The sequence below is a fragment of the Kogia breviceps genome, chromosome 17 (assembly GCF_026419965.1).
Source record: "Kogia breviceps isolate mKogBre1 chromosome 17, mKogBre1 haplotype 1, whole genome shotgun sequence".
NCBI classification, from domain to species: domain Eukaryota; kingdom Metazoa; phylum Chordata; class Mammalia; order Artiodactyla; family Physeteridae; genus Kogia; species Kogia breviceps.
The window spans coordinates 29,200,301-29,227,836 of record NC_081326.1 but is presented as its reverse complement, the minus strand read 5'-3'; the positions used below and the strand labels follow the sequence as shown (position 1 = coordinate 29,227,836).

The 27,536-nt window shown below is 36.5% G+C and overlaps 1 protein-coding gene across 2 annotated transcripts in view; it reads left to right on the top strand.

The window, feature by feature from the left end:
• Positions 1-6,020: 6,020 nt before the first annotated feature.
• The window catches only part of MMP16 (matrix metallopeptidase 16), a 378,275-nt gene continuing 356,759 nt past the window's right edge, over positions 6,021-27,536 (top strand). For both annotated transcript variants that reach the window (XM_067017279.1, XM_059043578.2), the window contains exon 1: positions 6,021-6,696. In XM_067017279.1, the coding sequence (XP_066873380.1) occupies positions 6,565-6,696 (132 nt within the window). In that variant the 5' untranslated portion in view covers positions 6,021-6,564. The remainder of the gene's footprint in view (positions 6,697-27,536) is intronic.

Sequence of the window (27,536 nt, the reverse complement as noted above, 5' to 3'; positions counted from 1 at the left end):
ACTGGAGTCCCAAATGAGTCTTTGCTGCCTGCTTGCATGTGCATAACATGCAACAGTCACATGCTGTAATGATACCTTATGTTGTTTAGCATTTAAACATTTAAATATCTCACCACTCACCAAGCTATAAGTCTGATGATCCACAGAGTGTTATTCAATTTTATTCTGCTATAATTATTTATATGGCATGAGTGAAACAGCAACAAAACGTTTTCTTAAACTGACTTGTTTGTTCACAGTGTTTTCTTGCATGTCTAACTAGTTTATAATGAATCTTTTTCTTTAAAAAGTGCAACCAGGGCTTCCCTGGTGGCGCAGTGGTTGAGAATCCGCCTGCCGATGCAGGGGACACGGGTTCGTGCCCCGGTCCGGGAAGATCCCACATGCCGCAGAGCGGCTGGGCCCGTGAGCCATGGCCGCTGAGCCTGTGCGTCCGGAGCCTGCGCTCCGCAATGGGAGAGGCCACAACAGTGAGAGGCCCGCGTACCACAAAAAAAAAAAAAAAAAAAAAAGTGCAACCAGCTGTGAATCAGTCAGAATACACGTGTTTTTTACCTTTGTCTACTAGGCACATGACTTATTTAAAATCACTGACCCTCAACCTCCTCTTCTGTATAATGAGGAATTTGAAGAAGAGAACTTTAAAAATTTCCTTCCAACTTATAAATGCCATGTCTAGATTGAAAATGATATATAAGCATAGTAAAAGGGGGAGGTTTCAATGGACTGGCATGAAGAATAATTGGAGACCAAAAAGAACATAGGCATGCACACGTATTGGAGGCTACTACAGTGGTTAGTCATGAAATAACAAGGGTATGAATTTATAAGGAACAGTGATAAACTACGGGTTCAGGTGAAGGAATGAATCACAGTAGTATTGGACAGAAAGACATGACAGCTACTGGTGACTTATTCAGCGTGGAGCATAAATTAGTATTAGAGTCAAAGGTGTGTTCAAGATTTAGTGGAAAAGTTGGTCTAGATTGAAATGGGAAAACTAATGGGGGTACATCATCTAAGGAAAAGGTGGTGAACTTGTTTGGGAACATGATGAGTTTTAAGTGAAAGTGATGCTATGAATTCTAGACCATAGGGTTGAGCTCAAGGCTGGAGATATGAAAATCACCAGAGTAGAAGTAATGGGCAAAACTTTCTGAGGGAGATGGTAGAGTGAGAGAAAAGTAGCATTAGACTCTGAGCTTCTGCAAATCTTAGTATGTGTTGTAGCATACCAAGGTCACTGGGAAGAATATAATTGTAGTGCTGGAGGAATGGCCTCATAGGGTGATGGACACATCTGTGGGCACAGACAAAGCTTCCCCCATAGCCTAATGGTATAAAAGGCTGTATGCCTGCTATTTCTTTTCTGTCAACTGGTGTGTTCCTCATACTTCCCGTTCATTTGGACTTCCAAACTTCAGATACTCCATGATGAAGAAATAATAGGGAGGCATTGGAGGCTATTTCCACTCACCGACTTATATCAAAATCTTGCCTCTAAGTTTTGCACTGCTATCTATTTCCTTATGTTGATAGTAAATCCACATGAAAACAAATTTAAAGTCCAAGACTTCATTTTCATCTGTCTTAGACCCTAACCAACTGAGGTGGTCTATCTTAACTCATTTCACTTTTACCTTTTTACATCCTCAATTGCTTGGTTTTTAATAGTGGTTAATGAAGAGAAATGAATGAACAAATAAATGAGCAGAAAACCAAATATTTGAGAAACACTCATAGTTATGGAAGTGAAAAGAGAGCATAAGTCAATGAAGAAAATGGAAAAAAATCATACTTTCTTCACAAACTGATAAGACCTAGCAACTTCTTAATTTTACCCTGTGTATGAATCATGGGGTATCTTGGTACAGCCAGAGACTCAGCATTTCTGACAAGCTCTCAGACCTTAAGTTTCCACCTGGAAGCATGCATTAGGTAACAAGGCTTTAGATGATTGTTCTATACATGCATGTCCCTGCAAATAAAAGATGCATGAGATAATGCCCATAGCTCAGCACTAATTCAATATTCTCTGAATTAAAAACAAACAAACAAACAAAAAAACACTGCAGATTCAACTGATGGAAGTAGGGGAGAAAGCACATTAACTGATATGATAGAAGAATGAACAAGTTTATATAACTTTCCAAAGCTATAAACTCCTTTCTAAGGCTCTATTTTATTAAGTTCAACGATGGTTGTAATATATTATTTACCTCCAATATTATTTTAGGTAGTTATAATTATTCACACATCCCAGCATGCCACTCAACTGCTCACTCTTAAGTATCTGTCATTTGCTTCTTGGGAGTTATATCATTTGCTTTCTCAGACCCTTTCTCTCCTATGTAGTACTCTATTGAATTGCTATTAACCTTCACCAGGGGCAATTATTCCTTTCTTCTGACTTCCTTATTCATTTTTTCAGTCTCTTTTGGATTCTCTGTTCTCCATTCACATGTAATTCCGAGATTGTTCATTAGTCTTGTGAAATTGTGAGAAGAAAGAATTTGAGAGAAAGCACAGTGAGATACAAGAGTTGGGAGGAAAAAGATCATTAACATTAAAAGGAATGGTGATATTCTATATCTTGACCTACTGTGGATAGGAAAACAAGTCCTTCTCCAAGAAGATCACCAACTAAGAAGCTAACACTAGTAAGATATGAGAATAGAAACTTCTTCATAATTCTACCCCTTAAAAGATAAGCCTGTTTAACAGATGAGACATAGAATAACAAATTCACTTGATAAAGAAAGTGATTACATTTCCATAGGTGCCCAGCTGAGTCCACATGGAGAATTGTATCAGGCATATCGTACTAGTACAGATACAAGGTCTACAAAGATCATAGATATTAAATGCTTAATGGAACATATGAAGGAAAAAATATAAGAACTTCTAGATGGTGACTATTTCCACAGAATTAGCGAGTGTACAAAAAGGTAGTGAAAATTCAGTCATCTCCTCCTAAGAATTTTTTTAAGATAAAGTCTAAAGCCTGAAACGGCACTCAAGACTCTTTCTGATCTGACCTCTGCATATCCATGCAACTTCTGACCTTGACCTTCCTTTATAACACCTTGGCCTCCAGCCCTGAAAAACCATTTGTAGTTCTCCAGATCTTATGTTTATACCTCCATTGCACACAGGTCTGAAATATCCTTCCTTCTTTTACCTGCCTATTAATTTTTTACTCTTTCTTCGAGATACCCTTTGAGAACCACTACTTTTGTGATGTATTGTCCAAGGACCTCAGGGAAAATCAACTACTTCTTCCACCTTGTTCTATATCATCTTGCATACATAATTTACCTGATTCCTTACAACATTGCTATAATTATTATATGTCTGTCTCAGTCTTTTATTTCTATATTCTGGAACTTTGAATATTCATTCATTTTAGTATATTCATTTATATATTCATTGCTCATTGAATGCTCACTAATGAATTTTTTAAAGTTTGTAAAAAATGTTATGATTACTAATCACTAATTTGAGATTATCTTTTGAATTTAGGATTCCCTACTTTCATTTCCCTTACGATGGGTCTCCAAGGACAGGCCCTTACAGTTTCACAGCTGGACTTAAACACTGTTTTAACTGTCAACTCTTTGAGCCCAGTCTTCCCCATGGCCAATTCTATGCATAGTTTTGAAGATAATCTTCAGTAGATACCTATTCTTATATAAAATGTTTTAGCAATCCTTGTTGGCCTATTTAACTGAATGTTAACTAAATATTTCATTGCAGGCCCTCCCCCATATCTTGCCTTCCATAAATACCCTGTTAATGTATCTCTCTGTTCTGCGTTCAGGTATTTTCTTTGACAAAGAGGTTGCTTGCAGTGAGAAATCCCTCCTTGTTGATAGGCCAGCAGCATTTAACTTGCATTCCACTTCCTTGATAAAGTCTTCTAATATTCTGGCTCATTTAGCAAGGATTTCACCATTTAGAACTGTTTTCTCATGTAAATCTTGTGTAAGTTTGTTTTACCTCCCTCCCTTCAATGCTATCTCCAGGATGAGGAAAACAACATTTTTTTTCCCCTGTATCTCTTCCCTCTAAAATTTTGTACTTTGCTAGATATAATGTATACATAAAAATAATTCTTAATTTATTAACAAATATTTCCCACCGCATTTTGTTACTCTATATTGACATATAACACCTTGTACCTCCTATATAATGATCTTGCTTTCATGTTGCCTTCTAATTGTTTCATGCACGTAAATCAACTCAATCTACGGGTTATACAACTGTTAAGAGCAGAAACAGATTTCGATATGGAAAGTCAGTGGAGTGTATTGGGAAATGTGAAGTGGGAGTCAGAAAACTCAGGTCTTAATTCTGCCACTTGAATGATCTGCTGGAAAGTTATCTTTTATTACCATAGTTTTATCCACCTGTGAGATGAAAACAAAATCCTCAGGGATGTTTGTGAAAATTAAATGAGATATTCTGTGTGGAAACATTCTGCAAACTATAATATGCTATACAATATACGGTATTTCTTATGTCTTCAAAATTCTTGTGGACATGACATGCTGTGCGCAAAACGGACTGTCAGGAAAGTCTCCCTGAGAGACTTGAGTCAAATTGGGTGGGTCATATTTCCTACAGCTTTTAAAGCATTAGTCAAAAAGTCCCATTCCTCAGCTTTATTACAGTCCAATGCAATTTTTGGCAAGATGTGTTTCAACATTTTCCATCTGCATGACCTCTTGTAGTTCTACTTCTCGCTTTACCAATTCACCCATGAAATTTGCTTTGTCAATTCTCTCTTCCACCTCAACGAGGTAGCTGCCATACCTGGAACAGTCTTTATTCTCAGCCTTGCCTGCATTCTTTCCAGTGGGCTCCTCTTCCCCTCTGCTGGTTGCCAAGGAGAAGCACGTTTATTGGCACGGCCCCCAAACAGATGCCTGCCTGTCTCCCTTCCCCCTTTCTCTTTCAGCCAAACTATCACCTGCCAAGGGCTGGTGGTTGCTGCCACCCCAGTCCACTGCCTCACACTGCTGCGGCTCGAGTCCTTTTTGGCAGCCTCTACAGACGTTCCCCTGCCAGCAGCCTCCCCCTCTTGACTGCAGCTCTCCTCGCTCCCGCCAGCCTCTCCCCCGCTTGGTCTGAGCGCAGCCTCTTCCTCCCGCCCTAGCCAGCAGCTTTACTCGCCTTTCTTCAGGCTGCTCCCTCTCCTTTCCTTCCCAGCCCTTCCCCAAGCTTCCACTTTCCTTCCCAGCCCTTCCCCAAGCTTCCACAGCGCGGTTCTTTCAGGCGCCCCCCCCCCCCCTCCGGCCTGGTGTTTTGTTAACACCCGGACCACCTCTCCGAGGTCCCAGTGTGTACCTGTTTCCACCAGACAGAACATCTTTGGGAAGTGAGCATTTTCCTCGTGCTTTGTATTTGACTAGATTTCCCTCACGCCCCCACCCTTTGCCTTCCCCGCGAGCCCAAAAGGCGGGATGTAATGATGGTAGAGAGAATTCAGGGAGACAACAGGCCACATGCTTGGGTGGTGGGCCCCAACAAAGTTTTGGACTCTCAGGACTTGCCAGCTCAGGCTTTTTAAACTTGGCCTGCTGGCAACAGACCCAAGCCCCCAAGCAGCGCACAGTGACCCGGGCGCTCCCTCAGATTCCCAGCGTCTGTTCGACTGAGGACGACGGTCGCCCACCGGGACCAGGCCTGGGAAGCTCCCCAGCCCATACCGGGGTCCGCAGCCTGAGCCCCACCCAGTCCCCGGCAGGGGAGGGGCGCACTTGTTTCTAGGTGCTCGGCGGAAGGTGGGCGAGACGAAAGAATGGAGCCGCCCAGGTTCTTGCGTGCTTGTCTCGAGGATAAGGGGTGGGTGGTATGTTACAGACCATGTCTCAATTCAGGGCCCTTCTCCCGGGCTGTCTACTTTCACTGCGCTGTACAGTGGCAGTTCCCCTTTACCAGCCGTCTCCTTTAAGAGGCGCGCGCGTGCGAGTCGGGTTGTGTGAGTGTGTTCGTGTGAAGATGTGTGTGTGTGTGTGTGTGCATGCGCGCGCGCGCGCCGAGGGCCCAAGAGTCAGGCAGACCCCCGGGAAGGAGGAGTTATGTAGATTACGGATGAACGTTCTGGAGGCGAGCGAGGAGAGGAGGGAAGGAGAAGCAGAGGCAAGAGAGCAAGGAGCGGCCGAGGCCCTTCCCGCAGAAGCAGGAGGCGGTAGCGGCGGAGGAGGCGTGGGCGGTGGAGGAGGAGGAGGACGCACCCTCTGGAGGCGGCGGCGGCTGCTGCGGCTGCGACTCGGTTCTTTGAGCCGGAACCGCCGGTGAACTTGGGCGCCACGTTCCCGGCCGCGGGCCCACGAGGATGGTGAATGCGAGCTGCTGCTGACTCTACCTCAGCCGCTGCTTCTCTGGGGGCTGCAGAGCGCGGGGGCCCTCTGTCTCCCCCCAACCCTTGCCGGGCTGTGGGTGAACCTGCAGGCTCCTTACCCACCCGGAGGACTTTTGAAAGGAAACCAGGGAGGGAGGGAAAGGGAGAGGGGGAGAAAACGAAGGGGAGCTCGTCCATCCATTGAAGCACAGTTCACTATGATCTTACTCACATTCAGCACTGGAAGACGGTTGGATTTCGTGCATCATTCGGGGGTATTTTACTTGCAAACCTTGCTTTGGATTTTATGTGCTACCGTCTGCGGAACGGAGCAGTATTTCAATGTGGAGGTAAGAGTACGAGGGCTTTCTTCCTTCCCCCTTGCCTGGGCTGCTCCCTGAAACATATCGTTCACTCGTCAGATCCTTGTAGCTCACGGCAGCCAGGGTCTCAACACATTGTTTCCCTTCCAGCCGCCAAGACCCGTGTTGAGTTTCCCTGTCTTAGGTGATGGATGCGCGTGAGACTGAGAATCCGTTATCCCCAGCAGCACAAAGCACCGTGCTGCGCGCTCAAAGACACAATTGTAGCCGATCCATGCTTCTTATCAAGGAAAGAGGCGAAGACCTAGAAGACCTACATATAGCAAACGTGTAGTTTGATAAAAGCAGTTTGAGTTTATAATAAATAAACTGCTCGGGAAACACAGAATTCATTGCTTGGCATAATGTGATGCCTTGGTATTGTTTCTGAAATCTTTTTCCCTGTGTTTTGTGCCTAACAAAGGAGATTAAAATCAAAGAATCTAGAGGAGAGCGTGGGAATACTTGATATGTTTAATAACATTACTTTGTGATAAAACACTTGACTAGACAGTCTTTTTCTCATTTAGACATAACTTAATACACTGTAACTAGATCTGGCTACACAGAGCACATGAAATCCATCTCTTTAAGTGTTTTCGCTTCCCCTCCCCCGCCAATTGAAAATAAATGTGGCCCAATGTAATAGTTCTGAGGTGTGTCTTACAATTTGATTTCACACTCTCATGGCAAAACATAGAGGATTTAGACTGTCATTTGCTTTACTTTGAGAGCTTTGGGAACAGACAGACACAAAGCAAAAGGGAACTTGAGGATAACGACTTGTCAGACCTCTGCCAAAGTACTTTTCCTGTCATCAACTCAGCACTAAAGCCAGTAACATGCAATAAATCAATGAAAGCTTGTATACACCTGGGCTGTAACCAGTTTATCACCTACACGGTGGAATACAAAGACAATAAGAGGGTCTTAGTAAAATATACTCCTTTTGGTTAGATCTTCTGTCACCTCAAAAGAATTATGATTAAGTCTCTGAAGAATAATGTGATTTTTTTCCCTATATTGTTGATTCTTTAAAGCTTATTTTCATTTTGTTGGGTGTGTGTGTTTACACAACAGCAGAACCTGTTGCACAGTATTTGAACGTGTTTCATGTAACAGATTTATATACAAAGTGCATAATAAATACCATATGTGAGGGCATATTCTGAATATAATTATGTTTGTATAAACTGTTCTTAGGACTACATGTAATAAGTGATGGTTAATAGAGAAACAGATTATTTGAAAAAGTAAGAACCATTATCAAGAGTTAAGTTTACAGATATTAAGTATGATTATATTACACCAAAACCCTAATTCAAACCAAAACTGTTTAACCCTTTGAAAAATACAACTGTTTTTCTGAATAAAACAGATGGAAAGGGACTGTAAGTCCAGACTTATCTTGGTTGCAAATTTGAACTGTTGGAATTGCATGCCACAGATGGACTTTTGTTTCTAACGTTTAAATCAAGAGATAATTTAATGTGGAAATGAAAAAAGTAAGCAGTTCATAGACTAGAGGAATGAAAGTGGCAAGCTGTTATTTATAAGGTTATAAACAGAAGGGCCTATTGCTTCAGATTGGTGGTGGTGGTGATGGTGGTGAGGTGGAGTGTGGGGGAGGTGTTAAAAGTAGGGGCTAGTTTTTATCTTGCTCAATCTGAAGAGGGAGGGAGAGCCTGGATTCATGGCCACCTGCTTTGGGAAAGTCTTAGATTTGCTTTCAGAGATTATTGGGATAATATCAGTGTATTGTTGATCATTAGCTTTCCTTTTTGAGCCTAAATAAAATGTGCGTGTATTTCTTCATAGTTTCAATCCCTGAATCAGTTCAATAGGGTATTATTATGGGAGAAAAAGTTATGATTTTGCTAAAAAAAAGATTTTATTTGGAATTTCTGTAATTTCTTCTCTTTCTTCAAGATACATGTTAAAAATTGTTCATGGAAAAAAGGGGTTTTTTTTCTTCCATTTTTAGATTATTTAAGTTATTCCATCCATATTTATTACACAGTGCAAAGATTTAATTATGAAAGATAAGAGGCATGTGCCATCTGAGAACTTAAAAAGGGTATTTGATACAAAGGAGATTGTATTTAAAGTCGATTATGTTTCAGAGTTTGTATTATTCCCAAATAGCATTTTTTAAGCATTTGAACATATCCTTAGTTGGGTTTATATACTTATTTGTGTGTAATGATTACCTCCTTTTTTAAAAATCATAAGAATAGCTGCTAGGTAATTCAGCACACTATAAAGAACACGGATGACAGGATATTTTGTGACATGAATTTCTGCCTGATTCACTTTTATTAGATGTTTCTTTTTGGTAGGAAACACTAATGGGAAGAATAGTCCATCATATCTTCAGAAAAGGCATTTATATTATGTTGCGCATTCTGGTTGCAAAACATAAACTGAGACTGCTTTATTTGACTGATTCTTAAAGACAGTCTTAAAATAAACAGTAATGGTATCAATCATGCATGAAGCTCATATGATCATAAATTTTTTTTCTAGCAAGCACACTAAGTTATTGTAGTTGGAAAGAAGCTTCTAAGAGATGCTTTTTATGCTGACAACTGAGATTACAATGCTTTATTCCTCACTGAGTTTCACAATTGGTGGGACACCCATACTTTTCATTTCTACAATTTAAGGTTTAAAAACCTATGTTCCCTCCCCACCTAGGTGGGAGGGAGTTGGGTAGACGATTCATGTTAACTCTTTCCTGTCTGATTTTGAAAGTATAAATATTTGAATTTTTTAATTATTAGAGCAGGAGATATTTGTTAATATGCTGATGAAAGCCTATTACAGAAAAGAGTGCATTGTTTGTTTGTTTTTGTATTTAAGAAGCAAAAAGGAACATCTCTTACAGCTAAGAAGAAGGGTAAGACTACCAGAAGCAGTACTATGGAAGAGATTCAATAAATTCCCCTCCTTATATATTTCTGGCAGAACACTGTTTAATGCTAAAATTTCACTATACATTTGTTTAAAGATTTTTGTATATCACTGGATCCATTGTTTGGAGTGGGCCTTTCAGTATGTAATCATTAGCATGATGCAAAGGAGGTACATTGCTAATATTAACTAAAACTCAAAGACTGCTGTCATTGGACAGCAGTTTGAATTAGATGTGTTCATTGGTCAGAAGAAGCTAAATTGTTAGCAAAGAATCATGATTTAATCTGTACACTCTAAAAAGTCATTTTGTCTCTAAAATAATTTTCTTGTTGTAGTGGGGATTCTCATGATCCTGAGACTCCTTTTTTTTTTTTTTTAACACTGCAAACACTTTTGTCATGAAATTAAGATAGAATATAGTTCATAATCAATAACTTTCATCATCAACGTTCATAGTTTGTCAAGTGTTAAATATTTATGTGAACATATTCTTTATTTTTTTAAACACTAGCACATTTCTAGTGAGAAAAATTATTTTAAGCCAATTTAATGGTAAAATAAAAGCATGTGATACTCTGAATGATGCACGTATCAAAGTATGAGAAGATGACTTCTGGTGACAAAAAGAACTTGATAAAACAAAAATTGATTTTGTTCCTTTCTTTGTTAAAGAAAGAAGAGAGATTCTAGATTTCAGAAGGCTGTTTTATGACAAATACTATGAATTGTGAGTGTAACCCTCCTACATTTTTCTTGCAGTGTTTAACTGATTTAGTATTTATTCACCTTTGTCAGGTTTATCTGAATCTACCTAAAAGTTCAGAGATTCCTTGGATTAGCTTTGTACTGCATATCATCTTAGCAGTAATTAGTGGTGAGACATTTCAGAGATAAAACATTATATTTTACAGATTTTAAAATGTCAGATGTTGGGATCTTTTCTCATATTTCTTATTTTCTACTTGCTTAAATAATCAACATGCATTATTTTATTTGCTCATGGAAGGATGGTGACAACGTGATCTGGTCAGTCTCCTTGAGTAAGGGATTCTGACTACATCCCATAATTCTCCATTGTAGCAACTTTATACTGGTCAATAGCAGGGGCTGCATAACTGATTCACAAAGGTTTTTAACCTGCAACAACATTCCATGCTTTGGAATCCCAAGTGTGGGGCCATTCAGAATATCATAAGAGCCAAGAACTCTGACCAAGAGGCCAGAAGACTCACTAGTCCTCAGGTTCTTCAGCTTCTCCTGTGTGTTCCACCTTAAATGTGCCTTTCTCTGTTCAGAATTGCTTGGTCAGGTTGCCCAAATCTAGGGTTATTCATGAAATCCTTACTAGTGAGCCTATACAAGTGAGGTAGATTGTTTCATACTATCCCTGAGAAATCCACAGAGAATAACCATCCAAGTTCATCCCTTTGTACAACTGGGTTTTCTCTTTCAGTCTCTTCATCCCTATCAAGTAAGAATAGAGTTGGGTTCAATAACAGCTTTTTAATCTCTAGAGTCAGGTTAAAAGTGATAGATCTAAAGTTTATTCTTTTTCTTATTCATGCTATTTCAGGTTATTAACATAAGAAAAGTTTAATGTGCTTGTTCAGTGGTATAATTATTTTCTCTTAAGTTGGATTAATCAATAATATTATGTAAATTTATTTTTCTGCCTGACCTACCCCAAGGTACTACTCAAAATGTACCTGTTCAGAATATTTGGTAAATGACCAACTGAAATTATTTCTGGACCAAAAATGGACATTGAACATTTAAATCAATTAGTTAAATTTGTTCAGTGTCAAAAGAGAAAGACTTATTTCATTGTGCACCTTCAGGAGCTTTCTGACCCTTCAGCACATATATTTCAAATTGAGAAAGTCATTTTTCATGTTATTTTCCATCACAATTCATTTTAAATATCTGAATGTAATTATATTCATCAAATAATTTTTTTATTGTGGCGTAGTATAGTGATTAAGAGCACGTATTCTGATTACCCACCCATAAAAAAGAGTGAAATAATGCCATTTGCAGCAACATGGATGGACCTAGAAATTATACTAAGTGAAGTAAATCACAGAGAAAGACAAATATCATATGGCATCACTTATATATGGAATCTAAAAAATGATACAAATGAACTTATTTACAAAACAGAAACAGACTCTCAGACATAGAAAATAAATTTATCATTACCAAAAGGGAAAGGAACGGGGAGGGATAAACTAGGAGTCTAATATTCATAGATTACTATATATAAAATAGATAAACAACAAGGACCTACTGCATTGCACAGGGAGCTATATTTGATATCTTGTAATAACCTATAATGGAAAAGAATCTGAAATGGAATATATATATATATATGAATATAAAATTGAATCACTTTGCTGTATACCAGAAGCTAACACAACATTGTAAATCAACTATACTTAAATTAAAAAAAGATCTCGTATTTTGTCACCAGATTGCCTGGATTTTAATCCCAGCCCTTTTACTTGCAAGTTAATTGTTAAGTCAATAACAGGCAAGATAACCTCTGTGAGCCTCAGTGTACATATCTGTAAAACAGAGATACTAACAGTACTTGTCTCATAGGGGTTGTTCTGATGATTAAATGAATACATGTATATCATATTAGGTAGATAGATAGTGGATAGATAGGAACATGCCTTCTCATAGTTAAATACTCCATACTATTTAGATATTGTTAGTAAAAATAAATGCTGATTCAAAGGTATGATAGCATCTAATTACAGAAAGTCTATCAGGTTAGGATATACCAGCTGGTCTAGGAAAATTTTATTTTAATACTTTTAAATTTTTAAAAAATATAATATACTGAAAGTCAACCAAGCTAACATCAGTACATTTTCTTCCCATGGGCTTTTCTTAGTTTAGTTCAGGAATGTGATTTTCACATTTTGTCTCATCATCTGTTACTATCATAGAATGTCAAGTTCAGCTCACACCTTCTTTTATAAGACTGAATTTGATGAAATCTGTTTATCTTTTCTTCTAATACCATGGAAAAGAAATAGGCCTTTATGATTCAATGGGCCTGTTTATTTTAATTGGCTCAATGCCCAAGTGCTTCCTATTCACATTAGGAGTAGGATTTGATATATAACTTAGACCAGCTCTATGTTATACCCCAAATTCAGACCATAAAAGTCTTTTGTTCTTTTAGTTAATAGGGGAAGGAGGAGGATGGGCAGAAAAAGATATTAAAGTGGTTTATTCAATGACAAAGAAGTTTAAAATAAAATAACTTGTGCATGTAGCATTGGGAATAGAAGATAGCTAGCAATATAGTATAATGTAGCCCTAGGACAGAGGGTCAAGGGACGTGGCCTTTAACTTTGGTTCTTATACTAACATAGCTTTGATCTTTGGCAAAATGACAATTGAACTAACCTGTCACTAAGGTCATTTTCAAATTTGAAGTTCTATTGTATGAACCTCCAAGCTTTAATTTATATAGCCAAAAGGGGAAAATGTACATATTTATCCTGTAAATTTTGGGGCAACTGGCTAACAAATGTTCAGATTTTTTCTTTCTGAAGTGCCTATCATGAAGAAATACAGAATGTGCAACTTAAATCTAACATTTGTTATCTTCTGTAGTGACACAGGGTGTTCCATTTTGGAAACTATCCTAGCCTTCTGCTGAGTAGTAAAAACACTGGCAGCAAATTATATGTAATTTTAAAATCAATTTTTTGCCAAGGTAGCAAACTTTAAAAATTTAATGTTAAAAACATGGCTTGATGTTATTTTGAAAAATACGTGTCATCTACAAGTGGTACTTCAATCATAAAAAGGCAAGTTGGAATGAGATGAAAATAGTTTTTTGGGGAAGGGTCTCAAAATTCAAATCCATCTATATCTATATATAAAAAATATACACATATTTTGTAGTGAAATGAAGTACTTATACTGTATGTCCCTTTTGCCCACTGTGGAAAATAATTTTGGCGACTGGCTCTTTGAGGGTTATTTTTGTTCTTCACAACACATTTGATTTTGAACGTGAAAAATCAGACTACGTTTGTTTTATGAAATATGCAGCTTATGCAAATAGCAAAAATATTCCAGGTTAAAAGGATAAACTACTAAGTTAAAATATGTGACACTCAACTTTTTTCTTTTGCCTTCTTTCCTTGGGAAAGTCATTTATAGATTTTGAGGTTATTCATCTAATCATATTTGACTGCTGCTTCCTATCATTTAGCATTCTGAATAGATGTTCTTTGTCTTAGTGTCTCACCACTACCATTTGGCATTGTGCATCCTTAGGTTTGGATCAGTGGAATATCTTGATGAGCCACATAACAAGTTTAGGCCAGGGAGTAAGAGTAATCCCCCAATAGGCTCCTAACCTTTGATTGTGACTTGTGGGTGTAGTATATAAAAGGAGGCTAGAGGGAGCTGTTGAGCTGTTTAAAGATCCCAATGGTACAACTTGGTTTAAAAATCAAGGCCAGTAGGTGCAAATAGATGTCTTAAAATGAATCATAGCCAATCATAGAGAGCTTAAGGAAATCAATGAACTATTCACGATTTAATGTGTGACTTAGGTTAACTGATAGCCACTTGTTACCGGTTATTACATATTTGATGAACTAAGAAGGAAATGAACACTTCTGGGGGAGTTTGGGAGGAGTTCTGGGCATGACAATATGACAAAGATTGTTACAATGTAGGACGGCTTTATATCTGCCTTTTAAGTGTAGAATAGGTCAGACACTGTACATTGTAGTAACTGTAGATGCTTTTGGTATTCTCATTTTAACTAAAATGATGAATGAAAAAATTGTAGTCTTACAGATTAGAGGTGGGATAAATCTAATTTGATTATGCCTTTTAGATATATAGCAAAAATCCACTTTTAAATGTTTGTCAGACTAAGGTTATTTTATTTTTTAATGTTTACCAGGGGAATTTATTGAATAAATATTTTTTGATGAAAGCACGTTTTAAAATATAGATTTTACCTCTTTATCTTTTAAAAAATATGTAAGAAATAAGCCACAAAAATGTGAAATAGTGCTTTACCTTTAATAGGAACCTCAAATATGTTTTCACCTGACCAGATTATTATATAAGTGTGGATTAAAAAGGGGGCAGTCACTAATGCATTGGGGAATGCCGATATTTAATTGTTATTATAATTCAGGCTTCCCTGGTGGCGCAGTGGTTGAGAGTCCGCCTGCCGATGCAGGAGACACGGGTTCGTGCCCCGGTCCGGGAGGATCCCACGTGCCACGGAGCAGCTGGGCCCGTGAGCCATGGCCGCTGAGCCTGCGTGTCCGGAGCCTATGCTCCGCAATGGGAAAGGCCACAACAGTGAGAGGCCCGCGTACCGCAAAAAAAAAAAAAAAAAAAAAAAAAAAAAAGATATTATAATTCACTTACAAGCATTATTCAGATATTTTAAAGTTTTTAATCTAGTCAATTAAGTGAAATATGGATATACGAAGTAAGCCATGGCCCCACAGACAGATATTCTCAAGAGAGATAGTCCTTAGAGTGATGTATTCAAATGACCAAACAAACTACTCAGTGGAATGGAATTTTACAGTATTTGATTTAGTCATGCTCAAGTTATGGGGGAATAAACTGCCATTGTTTTAAGGAAGCTGGATACTTTTATGAACTTTATTTCATGTCCCCAAATTGCATGCACCTGAGGTGATGTCAGTGGAATACAGGTCTGTTCCTCTGCAGGTACTGATGCAGTCAGACCCTAAGTGATGTCAGTGGAAGCATTTTTTTCCATGGGAACTTCTCACTGTTGAATTCATACCATGTGTTTATAGTTTCTCACTGTTTATAGCAATTAGAAATTTGAATTTGTTTTATGTTTCTAATGTCTGTGTATTCATTCTCCCTTTAAACAATTGCAAGCCAGTTCCTTCTTGTGGTCCTACTTTTTCTTCTAGTTGGAGTCTTGAGGGACTTTGTATTCTAGATATATTACATGACACCAGGCTTGGAAATTGGGTAAAATTTTACAAGAAGCCACATTTTTTACTTTTCTCTCTTTCATTGGGAATAAGGAAGAATAAATTCAAAAGACTTCCAAAATCAAATGTACACTCAATGATTTTTATGAAATTGACAACCAACTTACAAAAACTCACTCCCAGTTACAGATAAAACTCTTTTGGACATCTGTGTGTTTTAATATTACAACAGCTCTATTCATAGAACTTGCTAACTTGCTCACTTGCTCCTATATGTAGACGGAATGAAATCGTTTATTAGTCCCATGGATGAATCAAGCAAATTACTAAAACAGTCTTTGCCTTATTTTGACCAGTCATAAAATGGATTTGTGATTTTTATTGCTTGTCTATAGCACAGGTTTTGTAATGACAGCATTGGGACAATCCCAAGCAATCTCTTTTTTGGGAAGAAAATAATATATCTCAGTTTTTTCATTCCCGCAGATAACCGGGAAGGTAGAAACAATTATGTGCCAGCATTATATTCTAATTAGAAAAGGTCCAAATAACCAGTAAAATAGAAATACCTGGAATTGATTTCACTGAACACCTTATTTTAATGATAAGAAAAACAGAGTTAATTATCACTGGTTGAGCATTTGCTATGTGCCTGATAGTATTCTAAGTGCTTCATATCTTTTATTAACTCATTTAAATTTTATTACAATCTTGTGAGATAGCACTACTATTTCTCTTTCACAGATGAGGAATCTGAGGCATGGAGAGGTTGAGGAACTTGCCAAGGCCACCTACCCCTGAATTTTCCTGAAGTGGAATAGCCCAGAATCAAAGCAGGCAGGTTGGCTATGGAGCCCAGGGTCCTAACCAAGTAAATACAGGCAAGAAATAACTCCCAGGTTCCCAGTAGGGACAGTGTAGTCCAGTTCCATTGCTCACATCTTTTATATTCCAAACTGAAAAGAAATCATTGACATGCATAAAAAAATGCTAGGTCTATCCTAGTATAGAGACTTACCTGGAGTAAAAACTGAATAGACTGTTGTTGATTTGATTTGTTGATTCAAGAGTGATTATTTGGTGCTCAATATAAATTTACTGCTTAATACCGTTTATGATTTTTTACTTACAGAAAATTGGTAACCTATGTTAAATTGCATATAATACTAAATGTGGCATAATCTTAATTATATGTAATATTAAATTAATCATAATATCTCATTCCTCAACTATTTGTCATGTTGAATGTTGTCACATTAAATGTGATTTTCAAAGGTTTTAGGAAGATTTGATTACATTCCAAGATGAAAAATGTAGAACATGTAAAGGAAAATCTGTTAGATCTGTGTTCCAGTGCCCTGCTGGGGAAGAATATGTATGTATATGGCTGCTGACTGGCATGAATTCTGGAGTTTGTTATTTTTATATATTGCTTTGATTGGGTAGAAGCTACAAGGAAACAGATATATTTGATCATTTCTAATATATTTCTTTATTTTAATGTAAAAGAGAACTTACTCAGAGGTAGATCATTTCAGAGGTGGATGAGGTGCCTCAGAACTCATTGTTTGACAATAGGCCTGATATCTGGTTATTGTCTTTATTGTAAAGGCAATGGAAACATCATCTTGGTGGTTGACCTAAGGATGTTTTAAAAATTCTTCAGTCCTTAAGATTGTTGCTGTATATAGCTTTCAAGGCTCACTTAGTTCATTTATTAGCCTTTTAAGGAAAGACTATTTCTAAACCAGTTTACAAAGGTGACTTTATAAAACATTCTCAGTGTTAAGTATCCATTCAGCTATCTCTCACTTTCTCTAAAGGCAGTATATCATAATGGCTATACCCAAGAATTTTGGAAGGAATGCTTAAAAATCTTAGCTGTATCACCAAAGCTCAGTGAACTTGAATGAGCCAAGTTACTATTTATTTCCTCATGTGTAAAATAGAGGTAATAATACTCAACTCAAGGGTTGTTCTGAGATTAAAGAGATAAAGGTTAATGGGTCAAGATAAGTAATAGCCTTCTGATTTACTATCCCTTGCTGAAATAAACAAGAAAAAAGGACAACCATATGAAACAGTGGTTTTTAAATTACTGGATATCAGGTAGTGAAGGACAGTCATCCCTGAAAGATGGGAAACAAACAATATGAGCCCTATGATTATATCAATTTAGTTCATAGAGAGGGTTTCCAGGTGATAGTACAGGGAAGGCAGAACCAGGTTGAGCCATACAGACTCCTTGAATTAAGGAGATGAAGCTGGGAGTATGGAGAAAAACCGAGTTTAGAATTCACAGGTCAGAATACCAGAAAGGATAATTCTTCAGAGAGAGAAATCACGAGATCTGCAGAGCATTGCCCTTGAGTATTCAATTAAGAAGTGATCTGCACATTCTTGTGAAGTAACTAGTGGAGACCAGAGAAAGAATCAACCAACAGGATCAGAGGGGACCATGCCTGGAGATCACACAGGGCTGGGAATAGTGCCCATTCTCACCAGTCACACTGGAAAATCTCATCATTTATAGGGTGTTGGGTAGAGAACTCAGAAGCATCTTGCTCCAGTAGTGGGGAAAAAAAATCCGTGGACTGAAAACTACTCTAGTTCTGCTTAAAAAGTCTTAGAAGCAAGACCTTAAAGGATCAAACTTTTTCTAAGTGACTAAACTGCTTTTCACAACAAAACTCAATAAGACATATGGGAATACAAAAATCCAGCACTCAGCAAGTTAAAATTCACAATGTCTGACCTCCAATAATAAAAATTACCAAGCATGCAAAAAAGCAGGAAGACACAATACATAAAGAGCAGAAATATCAATCTGTCTAAACTGTCCTCCCTCAGTGATTTCCATCACTTGGCACCACCTACCACATGTGTGTTCATGTGAGAAAAGTGAGCACCAATCCCCCAACTTCCTGCCCCTCACTCGTTACTTCTAATCAGTTGTCTCTTTTTTTTCCTATAACATGCATCTTTGGTCTGTTCATTTCTCATATGTACTTGGCTACAGCCCTACTTTGAGCCTCTATATCCAGTCTGGACATACTGTATTATCCCATGGTCTGTATGACCTCTCATGATCAGACCCCACTCCTCTTTCTAGCCTCATAGCTCAAAGTTTATCTACTGAGCCCTGTGATTTAGCACAGCACTCAAACTAAAGATCCCTGTACAGGCCTAAAATTATTGAAAACCCCCAAAAGTTTTTATTGTGTGATTTATATCTATGTTTATAGTTCTAGACAAATAAACTTGAGAAAGTTTAAAAATACTTATTTAGAAATTCGTTTAAAACAAACAATAATAATTAACTTAATATATTAACATAGATAACATTTTTATGAAAAGCACATTTTACAAAAGAGCAATAGTCAGAAAAAAAGATATTGTTTTATTTTTCTCCAAATACCTTTAATATCTGGCTTAACAAAAGATAGCTGGATTCTCATATTTGTTTCTTTTACTTTAACCATTTTTTAAATTGAAGTATAGTTAATTTACAAAATTCTGTGTTAGTTTCAGGTGTACAGAAAATTGATTCACTCATATATATATGTATATATATATAATTCTTTTTCAGATTATTTTCAATTATAGGTTATTACAAGATATTGAATATAGTTCCCTGTAGTATACAGTAGGTCCTTGTTGTTTATTTTTTGTATAGTAGTGTGTGTATGTTAATCCCAAGCTCCTAATATATCTCTCCCCCTATCTTACACTATCCTCTTTGGTAACCGTAAGTTTGTTTTCTTTGTCCGTGAGTCTACTTCTGTTTTGAAAATAAGTTCATTTGTATCATTTTTTAGATTCCACATATAAGTGATATCATATGATATTTGTCTTTCTCTGTCTGACTTACTTCACTTAGTATGATAATCTCTAGGTCCATCCATGTTGCTGCAAATGGCATTATTTCATTCTTGTGGCTGAGAACAAAAAAAAAATAAAAATTGCATGGGAATACAAAAGGCCCTAAACAGCCAAAACAATCTTGAGAAAGAAGAACAGAGCTGAGGCTTCAGACTATACTACAAAGCTACAGTAATCAAAACAATATGGTACTGGCACAAAATAGACATATAGATCAATGGAACAGGATAGAAAGCCCAGAAATAAATCAACACACTTATGGTCAAGTAATCTATGACAAAGGAGGCAAGAATATATAATGGAGAAAAGACAGTTTCTTCAATAAGTGGTGCTGGGAAAACTGGACAGCTACATGTAAAAGAATGGAATTAGAATATTCTCTAATACCATATACAAAAATAAACTCAAAATGGATTAAAGGCCTAAATGTAAGACCAGATACTATAAAACTCCTAGAGGAAAACATAGGCAGAACACTGACATAAATTGAAACAATATTTTTTTGAAACAATATTGTTTTTGATCCATCTCCTAGAGTAATGGAAATAAAAAGAAAAATAAACAAATGGGAGCTAATTAAACTTAAAATCTTTTGCATAGCAAAGGTAATCAAAAATAAAACAAAAAGACAACCTATAGACTGGAAGAACATATTTGCAAATGTTGCTACCAACAAGGGATTCATTTCCAAAATATACAGACAGTTCATGCAGCTCAATATCAAATAAAAGCCAATCAAAAAATGGACAGAAGACCTAAGCAGACAATTCTCACAAGAAGACATACAGATGGCCAACAGGCACATGAAAAGATGCTCAGTATTGCTATTTATTAGAGAAATGCAAATCGAAACTACAGTGAGGTCTCACCTCACATCAGTCAGAGTAGCCATCATTAAAAAGTCTACAAATAATAAACTCTGGAGAGGATGTGGAGAAAAAGTAAACTTCCAACACTCTTGGTGAGAATGTAAATTGGTGTAGCCAATATGTAGAACAGTATAGAGGTTCCTTAAAAAACTAAAAATAAAGTTACTACAAGATCCAGCAATCTCACTCCTGGGCATGTATTTGGAGAAAACTCCAATTCAAAAAGATACATGTACCCCAGTGTTCATGGCAGAACTATTTACAATAGCCAGACATGGAGGCAATCTAAATGTTGATCGACAGATGAGTGGATAAGGAAGAAAAAAAAATGCACACACACAAAATGGAACATTACTCTCATATGTGTTTAATGCATTCACACTTGCAATATTATAAATCATGTAGCCCTGGTCAACACCACTCTCAACTGCAAGCTAATGAGAATGAAAAGGCAAATAATATCCCCTTAAAATATTATTGACCTAGCTGACTCCTGCAAGAGTTTTAGGACCCACAGAAGTTCCTGGATCCAACTTTGAGAACCATTGTATCAGCAGCTATACTGTTAATCTCTTTTCCTCCTAGATACCAAGATCTGTCTTCCTTGGAGTCTTCATCAAAATGCTTAACTCTTCCATTTATTTCCCACCCTTCTACAGATTCTTCAGTGCCCAGCAAACATTATCTGATCTTCCCTAATTCCCATCTTTACCCCCATGAGAAGATGAGCCCATTATGCATTTATAATAACTTTTCTTATTCTTCAAAGTACCTTTCATAATTATACAGAGTGTTTTACCTTTCCTCAAACTTAAATACTGATATATTTATTTAAGACAAAAAGTTCACCCTTAAATTACTGTTGAAAATCCATTAAATGGCTTATTAATTGCTAAGACTTGGCACATGAACATGCAGAAGCCAAGTATCAACTTCTGTTTCTCAGCACCTTTGAATTTTGGTCTTCCTATCTTTGGAATCATAGGCCAAACTCATGTTTTCTGGGGGAGAAATTCAAAGAGACTTGACTTAAATAAATTTTCTCTCTTTTTACCTGGAGCATATGGTTAAATTTGCTGTATTACATTAAATCCATGTGCAAATAATCTGTTGTAAATGGTTTGTGTGTAATAAATTAATATCTCTCATGGTAAATTATAACTTTATGTGACAGAGTATATCTGCCTTGGTCACCACCACTGTATGCCATAAGCCTAATGCTGCCATGCAAAAAGTTGAGAGCTCAGCAGATACGTGATGGAGGAATGAATGGGTTACATCATCCCTATTCATAGGTGTTAATTTTCTAGTTTAACTGACATATTATGATCCATTTCAATAGTTATCTTCTCCTTTAACTCATTTTGCCCATACTAGGTGAAAATATGGTGTGTATACTTTACATTTACTTTAGTTACTTTATTCAATATATTTAACTTCTAATAATAAAAGGCCATATTTATCTTAGTGATTAATGGTTAACTAGTGAGTAGACTGGACCCCTGGAATTTTTTCTAGTTATCATCATTACATTGCATCAGTGTTTCTGGTATAAATAAGTGTTTTTTATCTTATTCCACTGATAGAACATTTCTATAAATACCTATTGGTTTAGCATCAAAAAAAAAGTAAAATTGGTCTGTTTTCAGAGGGGTGTATCAGAACATGTAGGGAAGATATAAAAGGAAAATAACCTTGTTCTGGTTCAGTGACTTCAGTTGTAGTTATTACTATTAATAAATGGCAACTTCCCCAAAAGAATATTCAGGAAAGAGCAAAAACGATTTTACTTGTATTTCATGGGACATCTTAAATCACTTCAATACCTCTTTTAGCTACATGGATGAGAAATAAATTGATATGCTGTCAACTTTTGCATCCATTAGCATGTAAAACCTAAGAGTGAATAATCACATAATAATTTGAATTTCTTTTAAATAACTTACATTAAAATTAGATCATCTTTAGTGTTCTAACAAGCACAATATTGAAGACACATGAAGAACTGACTCAAGAGATGTTAAAAGTTTATGGATTTTCTCTTGCTGAACCCCTGCATATTGTTGATTGGCAGGATAAGAACAGCAAAAACACAAGACTTTCTTCAGTCTTTCATTGATACATGTACTCTCTGTCTGGATTACATCTTCCTTAGGAGGAGAGGAAATATAGTCTTCTGAATATGAAACAGTCCATTATTTACTTACTTTGCATTTAAAAAGAAAAATGAGTCTTCTATTATAGAATCATATTAGGAATGTCAAACTTACTGAGTCTATTAGTTGAGGACAGCCATCTGCCTAAGGGTTTTCAGTTGCATTTATTTTTTTCGAAAACCTGGTTTTCTTTTCTCTGTGTTACTTGAGTAATTTTCAGAAACTTTCTAGACACACATACACACATAATGCATTCTTTCTTGTGTTCCTTCTTTCTTCCCTTCTTATGGAAATACATTATTTAAAATATTCTATACATTTTAACATAGCAATACACTTTGGAGAATTTTTCTCATCAGTACATAAAGAACAACCTCATACTTATAGCTTACATATATGGTAATTTATTTAATTATAGCCTATTGCTGGATAATTAGGTCATTTTCAAGGTTACTTCTATTATAAACAGTAATACAGTATGCTTACCTAAGCTTGTGTGAGTTTAACAAATAAAATTTCTGGAAGTGGAATTGCTGCATTAATGACTATTTATTTATAATTTTGTTGTATTTTGCCAAATTGCTACCCGCAAAATACATCAGTTTAATCTTTATCAAGAATGCTTTAGCATTATTGATTCTACACACATCTGCTGGTACTTTTAATTTTTTTCCAAATCTGATGGGTAAAAAATTAATTTTTGTATAAATTTAAACTAATATAAACATTTGGCACTTAAAAATATTTTAATTAATTAACTTTTTTATTGCAAGAAATTTTTCCCTGCCATTCTTTGTCTTCTTTTCTTACTGATTTATAAAACTTTATACAAATTTATTAAGAAAATTGACCCTTTCTCTGTCATGCATAATAAAATGAATTTGTTGATATGTTTTGGTGTTGCTAATTTATTTTTTCAGGTTAATTAGTCATATATATTATGGCTTTTAGTTTTGTATCATGATTCAAAAAGTCTCCAGCATTTTAAATCTGTTTTTAAAAACAATTGTTTCTTTCTGTCTTTTTTTGTCTGTTTAAATCTTTGATTTGCATAAAATACTTTTGCTACAGGCACTAAAATTAGAATATAACTCATGATTTCCCCAAAATTGATTAATAGGTGCTTCGGCACTATAGACTGAGTAGTAGTCTTTTCCTGTATATCACGTAAGTTTTGTTGAGAACTAATAACTATAAAATACAGTGGTTTAAGACAAATTTGATTTGGTTTGATGGATCCAAAGGCTGAAGACACCTTGTTTTCATATAGCTTGGCGAGGCCCGCTGTGCTGTATATGTCACACATGCTCTTGGAACCAGAGGCATATGGGAACATGTTCCCTTGGTGATGGCAAAGGTGCTAGAGAGTAAGCAACCACATCAGTTCTTATCCTTGTAACTAGCACATGGTCTTTTCTGACCAAACTATTTTACCTAAACCAAGTTGGTTACTTGACAAGACCCAAGGTCAAGGGGATCAGATGTGCACATTGCCTCTGATGAGGCCAGGGCAAGGGTGTAGATGTAAGAGGAGTGAAGAATTGGGACCAGTAATTAAACCTATGACATTTTTACTGATTTAAATGCTGCCTTTATTATATACTTATTTTTACATATATCTTAGCCTATTTCTGAATACAATTTTTTCCACTGATTTATTTAAATCTTCCTGGGGAAATACCAAGCTATTTTGCTTATTCCCTTCAGTAATGTTTTGCAACTTTCTATAGGCATGTAGTTGATTTATTTTTCCTTTATTGTTGTTGCTATTTAGAATGGGAACTTCTACTATATTTACCAAATGATTTTTATTTAAAGAAAAGCTAATAATTTTTTATATATTAATTTCAAATAACCACTTTTTAAAATCATCATATTGTATCACATAATTCTTCTGTAGAATCTCTTGAGTTGTCTGGGTACATGGTCATGTCATTTATACTTAAATAATTTTACCTCCTCAATTTTTTTCTGTAATTCATTCTTTTGGGTAATTGACTTCCAGAGCAGTATTAAGTAATTGTTGTGATACTAGACACATTATCTTTATTCTGACTTTAGGGGAAACGAAGACCCATTTGTTTTCAATTGTCAATCATTAGCCTTTAAAATAATTAAAATCCTAGTCATTTTATCCAGGATAGTTACTTCTAGAATCTCTATATATTGCCTTTAGATTAAGATTGATAGTGAGTACACAGCATGTTTAGCATGACAAGAAATTGAAATTTGGTCTTATTATTAATGTTCTTCACCCTTTTCTTGATTTTAGTATGATTTTTCTTTTAATATTTCCTATAGTTTCCTTGAAAGTTTGACTCTGACTTATTTATTGTACTATTTCCATGAATATTACAGTGGTTGAGTAGACAAAAATCATTTTCTGAACAAAACAACAAATGGATTGATTGATTAAATTTGTGATGGAATTTGGGCATTTTATTCTAGACTTTTTTTTTCTTTTTTTTTTTTTTTGTGGTACGCGGGCCTCCCACTGTTGTGGCCTCGCCCATTGCGGAGCACAGGCTCAGCGGCCATGGCTCATGGGCCCAGCTGCTCCGCGGCATGTGGGATTTTCCCAGACCGGGGCACGAACCCGAGTCCCCTGAATCGGCAGGTGGACTCTCAACCACTGTACCACGAGGGAAGCCCTATTCTTGACTTTTATCCTAGAATTTAGTTCATGCAAAGGAAGCCAATTTGAACTACCCTGAGTGATAGAGGAGGTTTATTGGAAAATACTGGCAGAGTTCACAGATTGTGGGGAAAGGCTGACCAAGCCAGCCTGGGGCAGTTGCAGATACCTTAAAGCTGAGACCTGGGAAGAGCTTTCTCTCTTAGCCACATCTCTGCTTCTCTTTCTTGGTTGGCTTCATTCTCTCTTGCTGCAGATTATTTTTCTCCATGTGGTGTGGGTTTTCTATCAGCTGCAAACCATTTTTCTTTATCACCTTTCTGGGAGAAAATAACTTCCCTCTGTCCATATGCATACACTTCCAGCTCAACTATGAAAAACCCTAAAGAAGGTTTCTGATTAGCCCAGTTTGAATCACATGCCCATTCCTGTATGTAGCTGGAGGTAGTTTGTGGGGTCCATGAATGACAGCTCACAGTACAATTGGATAGTGGAGGAATAGCACTTTCCACAGAAACCTGAGAAGGCATGTTGGACAGAACTTCAGCAATAGAGGTCGAAAACAGGTGAATTGATTTATCCTTTTTCTTTTCTTTCTGCTCTTCCCTTTTACCTGTCTTCCCCTCCATCTGTCTTCCCCTCCCCTCCTTTATTCCCAGCTGCCCCACCCCAACACACACACATGCATTTACCTTCTTGACTATCTTTCACTTCCCTTTTGTTTTCACTGTCATTCATCTTCCCTCTATTTCTCTGGACAAGTTAGGATTAAGATGTGCCTTCTGCTGTAGCATTGTTACCTATTTGGAGTGAAGTTTCAGTGGAAAAGGAGTAAGAATAGTCATCATGCACTGAAGTTTCAGTGGAAAAGGAGTAAGAATAGTCATCATGCACAGATTACTCCGTATAACAAAAACAGAAATTAGAATAAATGAGGTAGAGTTTTGAGCTAGTGTGACGGAGAAAACACAAAGCCAAAAGGCTTAAGGTTGGGTTTAAGCCTTGGGTTAAATTTTGGATTTACACTTAATATTTGTACTCAAGAGTTGACAAATAAATAACTTTTCTCTCCAGAAACTTCTTTGACTGATTTTATTTGAGAGGTGATAGCAAAGTGCTGAGTCTGTTGCTCTTTGCCCACTGCCCCTCCCCCACAAATCTATATTTTTCATGTTGGGACTTTAACCATATTCTAGATCAATGCTTTTCTGGATGAGGAGTCTAAGGACATGGTTGCGGACATGACTTCACCTCATGCTTCACTGAAAGTTCATTGCAGAAACCAGAGTAGGAAATAGGGCTTCAGACTCCCGTGTTCCTGAGAGGATTTATGAGGAATTGTGCTATTATTGAAAAATGGGCATTCTGCTATGCTGCTAACAACCAAATTATAGAAATTACCACTGTAATATGGATTGGATAAATGTTATTTTATTTTTATTTGGATTCTGGCCCTCTGTTGACAAAAATACCGTGTGAAACAATAAAATGTTTTAGCCATTTGAATATTGATGTATGAATTTATTATTTATGTATTTCCTAAAAACCAGTTTCAATAGGGCAAAAGAATAGAAAGAAAATATTAGGACATTACCAAATGCCTTCTAAATTCAGATTTTGACAAATTCATTTTGTCCAAAATAATTTTACTGGAGATATGCTTTCTTCCTCAATAGCAAAGATGTTTACATGTTCTAGGCACTGTTAAATAAGTGTCTTTGTTTCACCTTTGTTTAAATTATCTGTAATGTTACAATTAAACACATTTCTAACTATATACACATAATACCATATTCATGCATATATATATGTGTGTTCTTAAAGGAAAGGTATGGAATGCAACATAAGTATGAATGTATATATTGAAAGAGAGCTTTCTGAATGGTTTGGGAAAATAGCTTTTTATATACATCTGGAGATTTTCATCTTATTTTAAAACTGTGTAGCAAATAAGTCAGGGTGATATTAAAAGGAGATAACTGTTTTCCTGCTTCCAGAAGAGGATAAGACACTTAAGCTCTAAGAGTTCTTTCTTAGGTCTTATATATAAGACTTATTGCAGATATAAAATGGAGAGAAACTGAGAAGGTGGAATATTGGTGGAACAAGAGAAGGCTGAGAAAGGACTTTTTTTCTCCCACTGCACATTATCCCTAGAAGAACTAGCATTGCAAAAATGAATATTTGTCCTTTGATCCAGAATTATTGAATGGAGCTCTATGAGAGGTAACCCTAGTCTTTTATTGAGCTAGGTTTAAAATAAAGGATGATGCTGTTTTTATGGCAAGATAAATAATTGATTAAATTTTAATGTGTTAATATAAGGCAAAAATAAAGATTTAAACGATACCTCCTCTCATGTTAATCTTTCAACTTCCTGTTTCTCCCCATCTTTAAA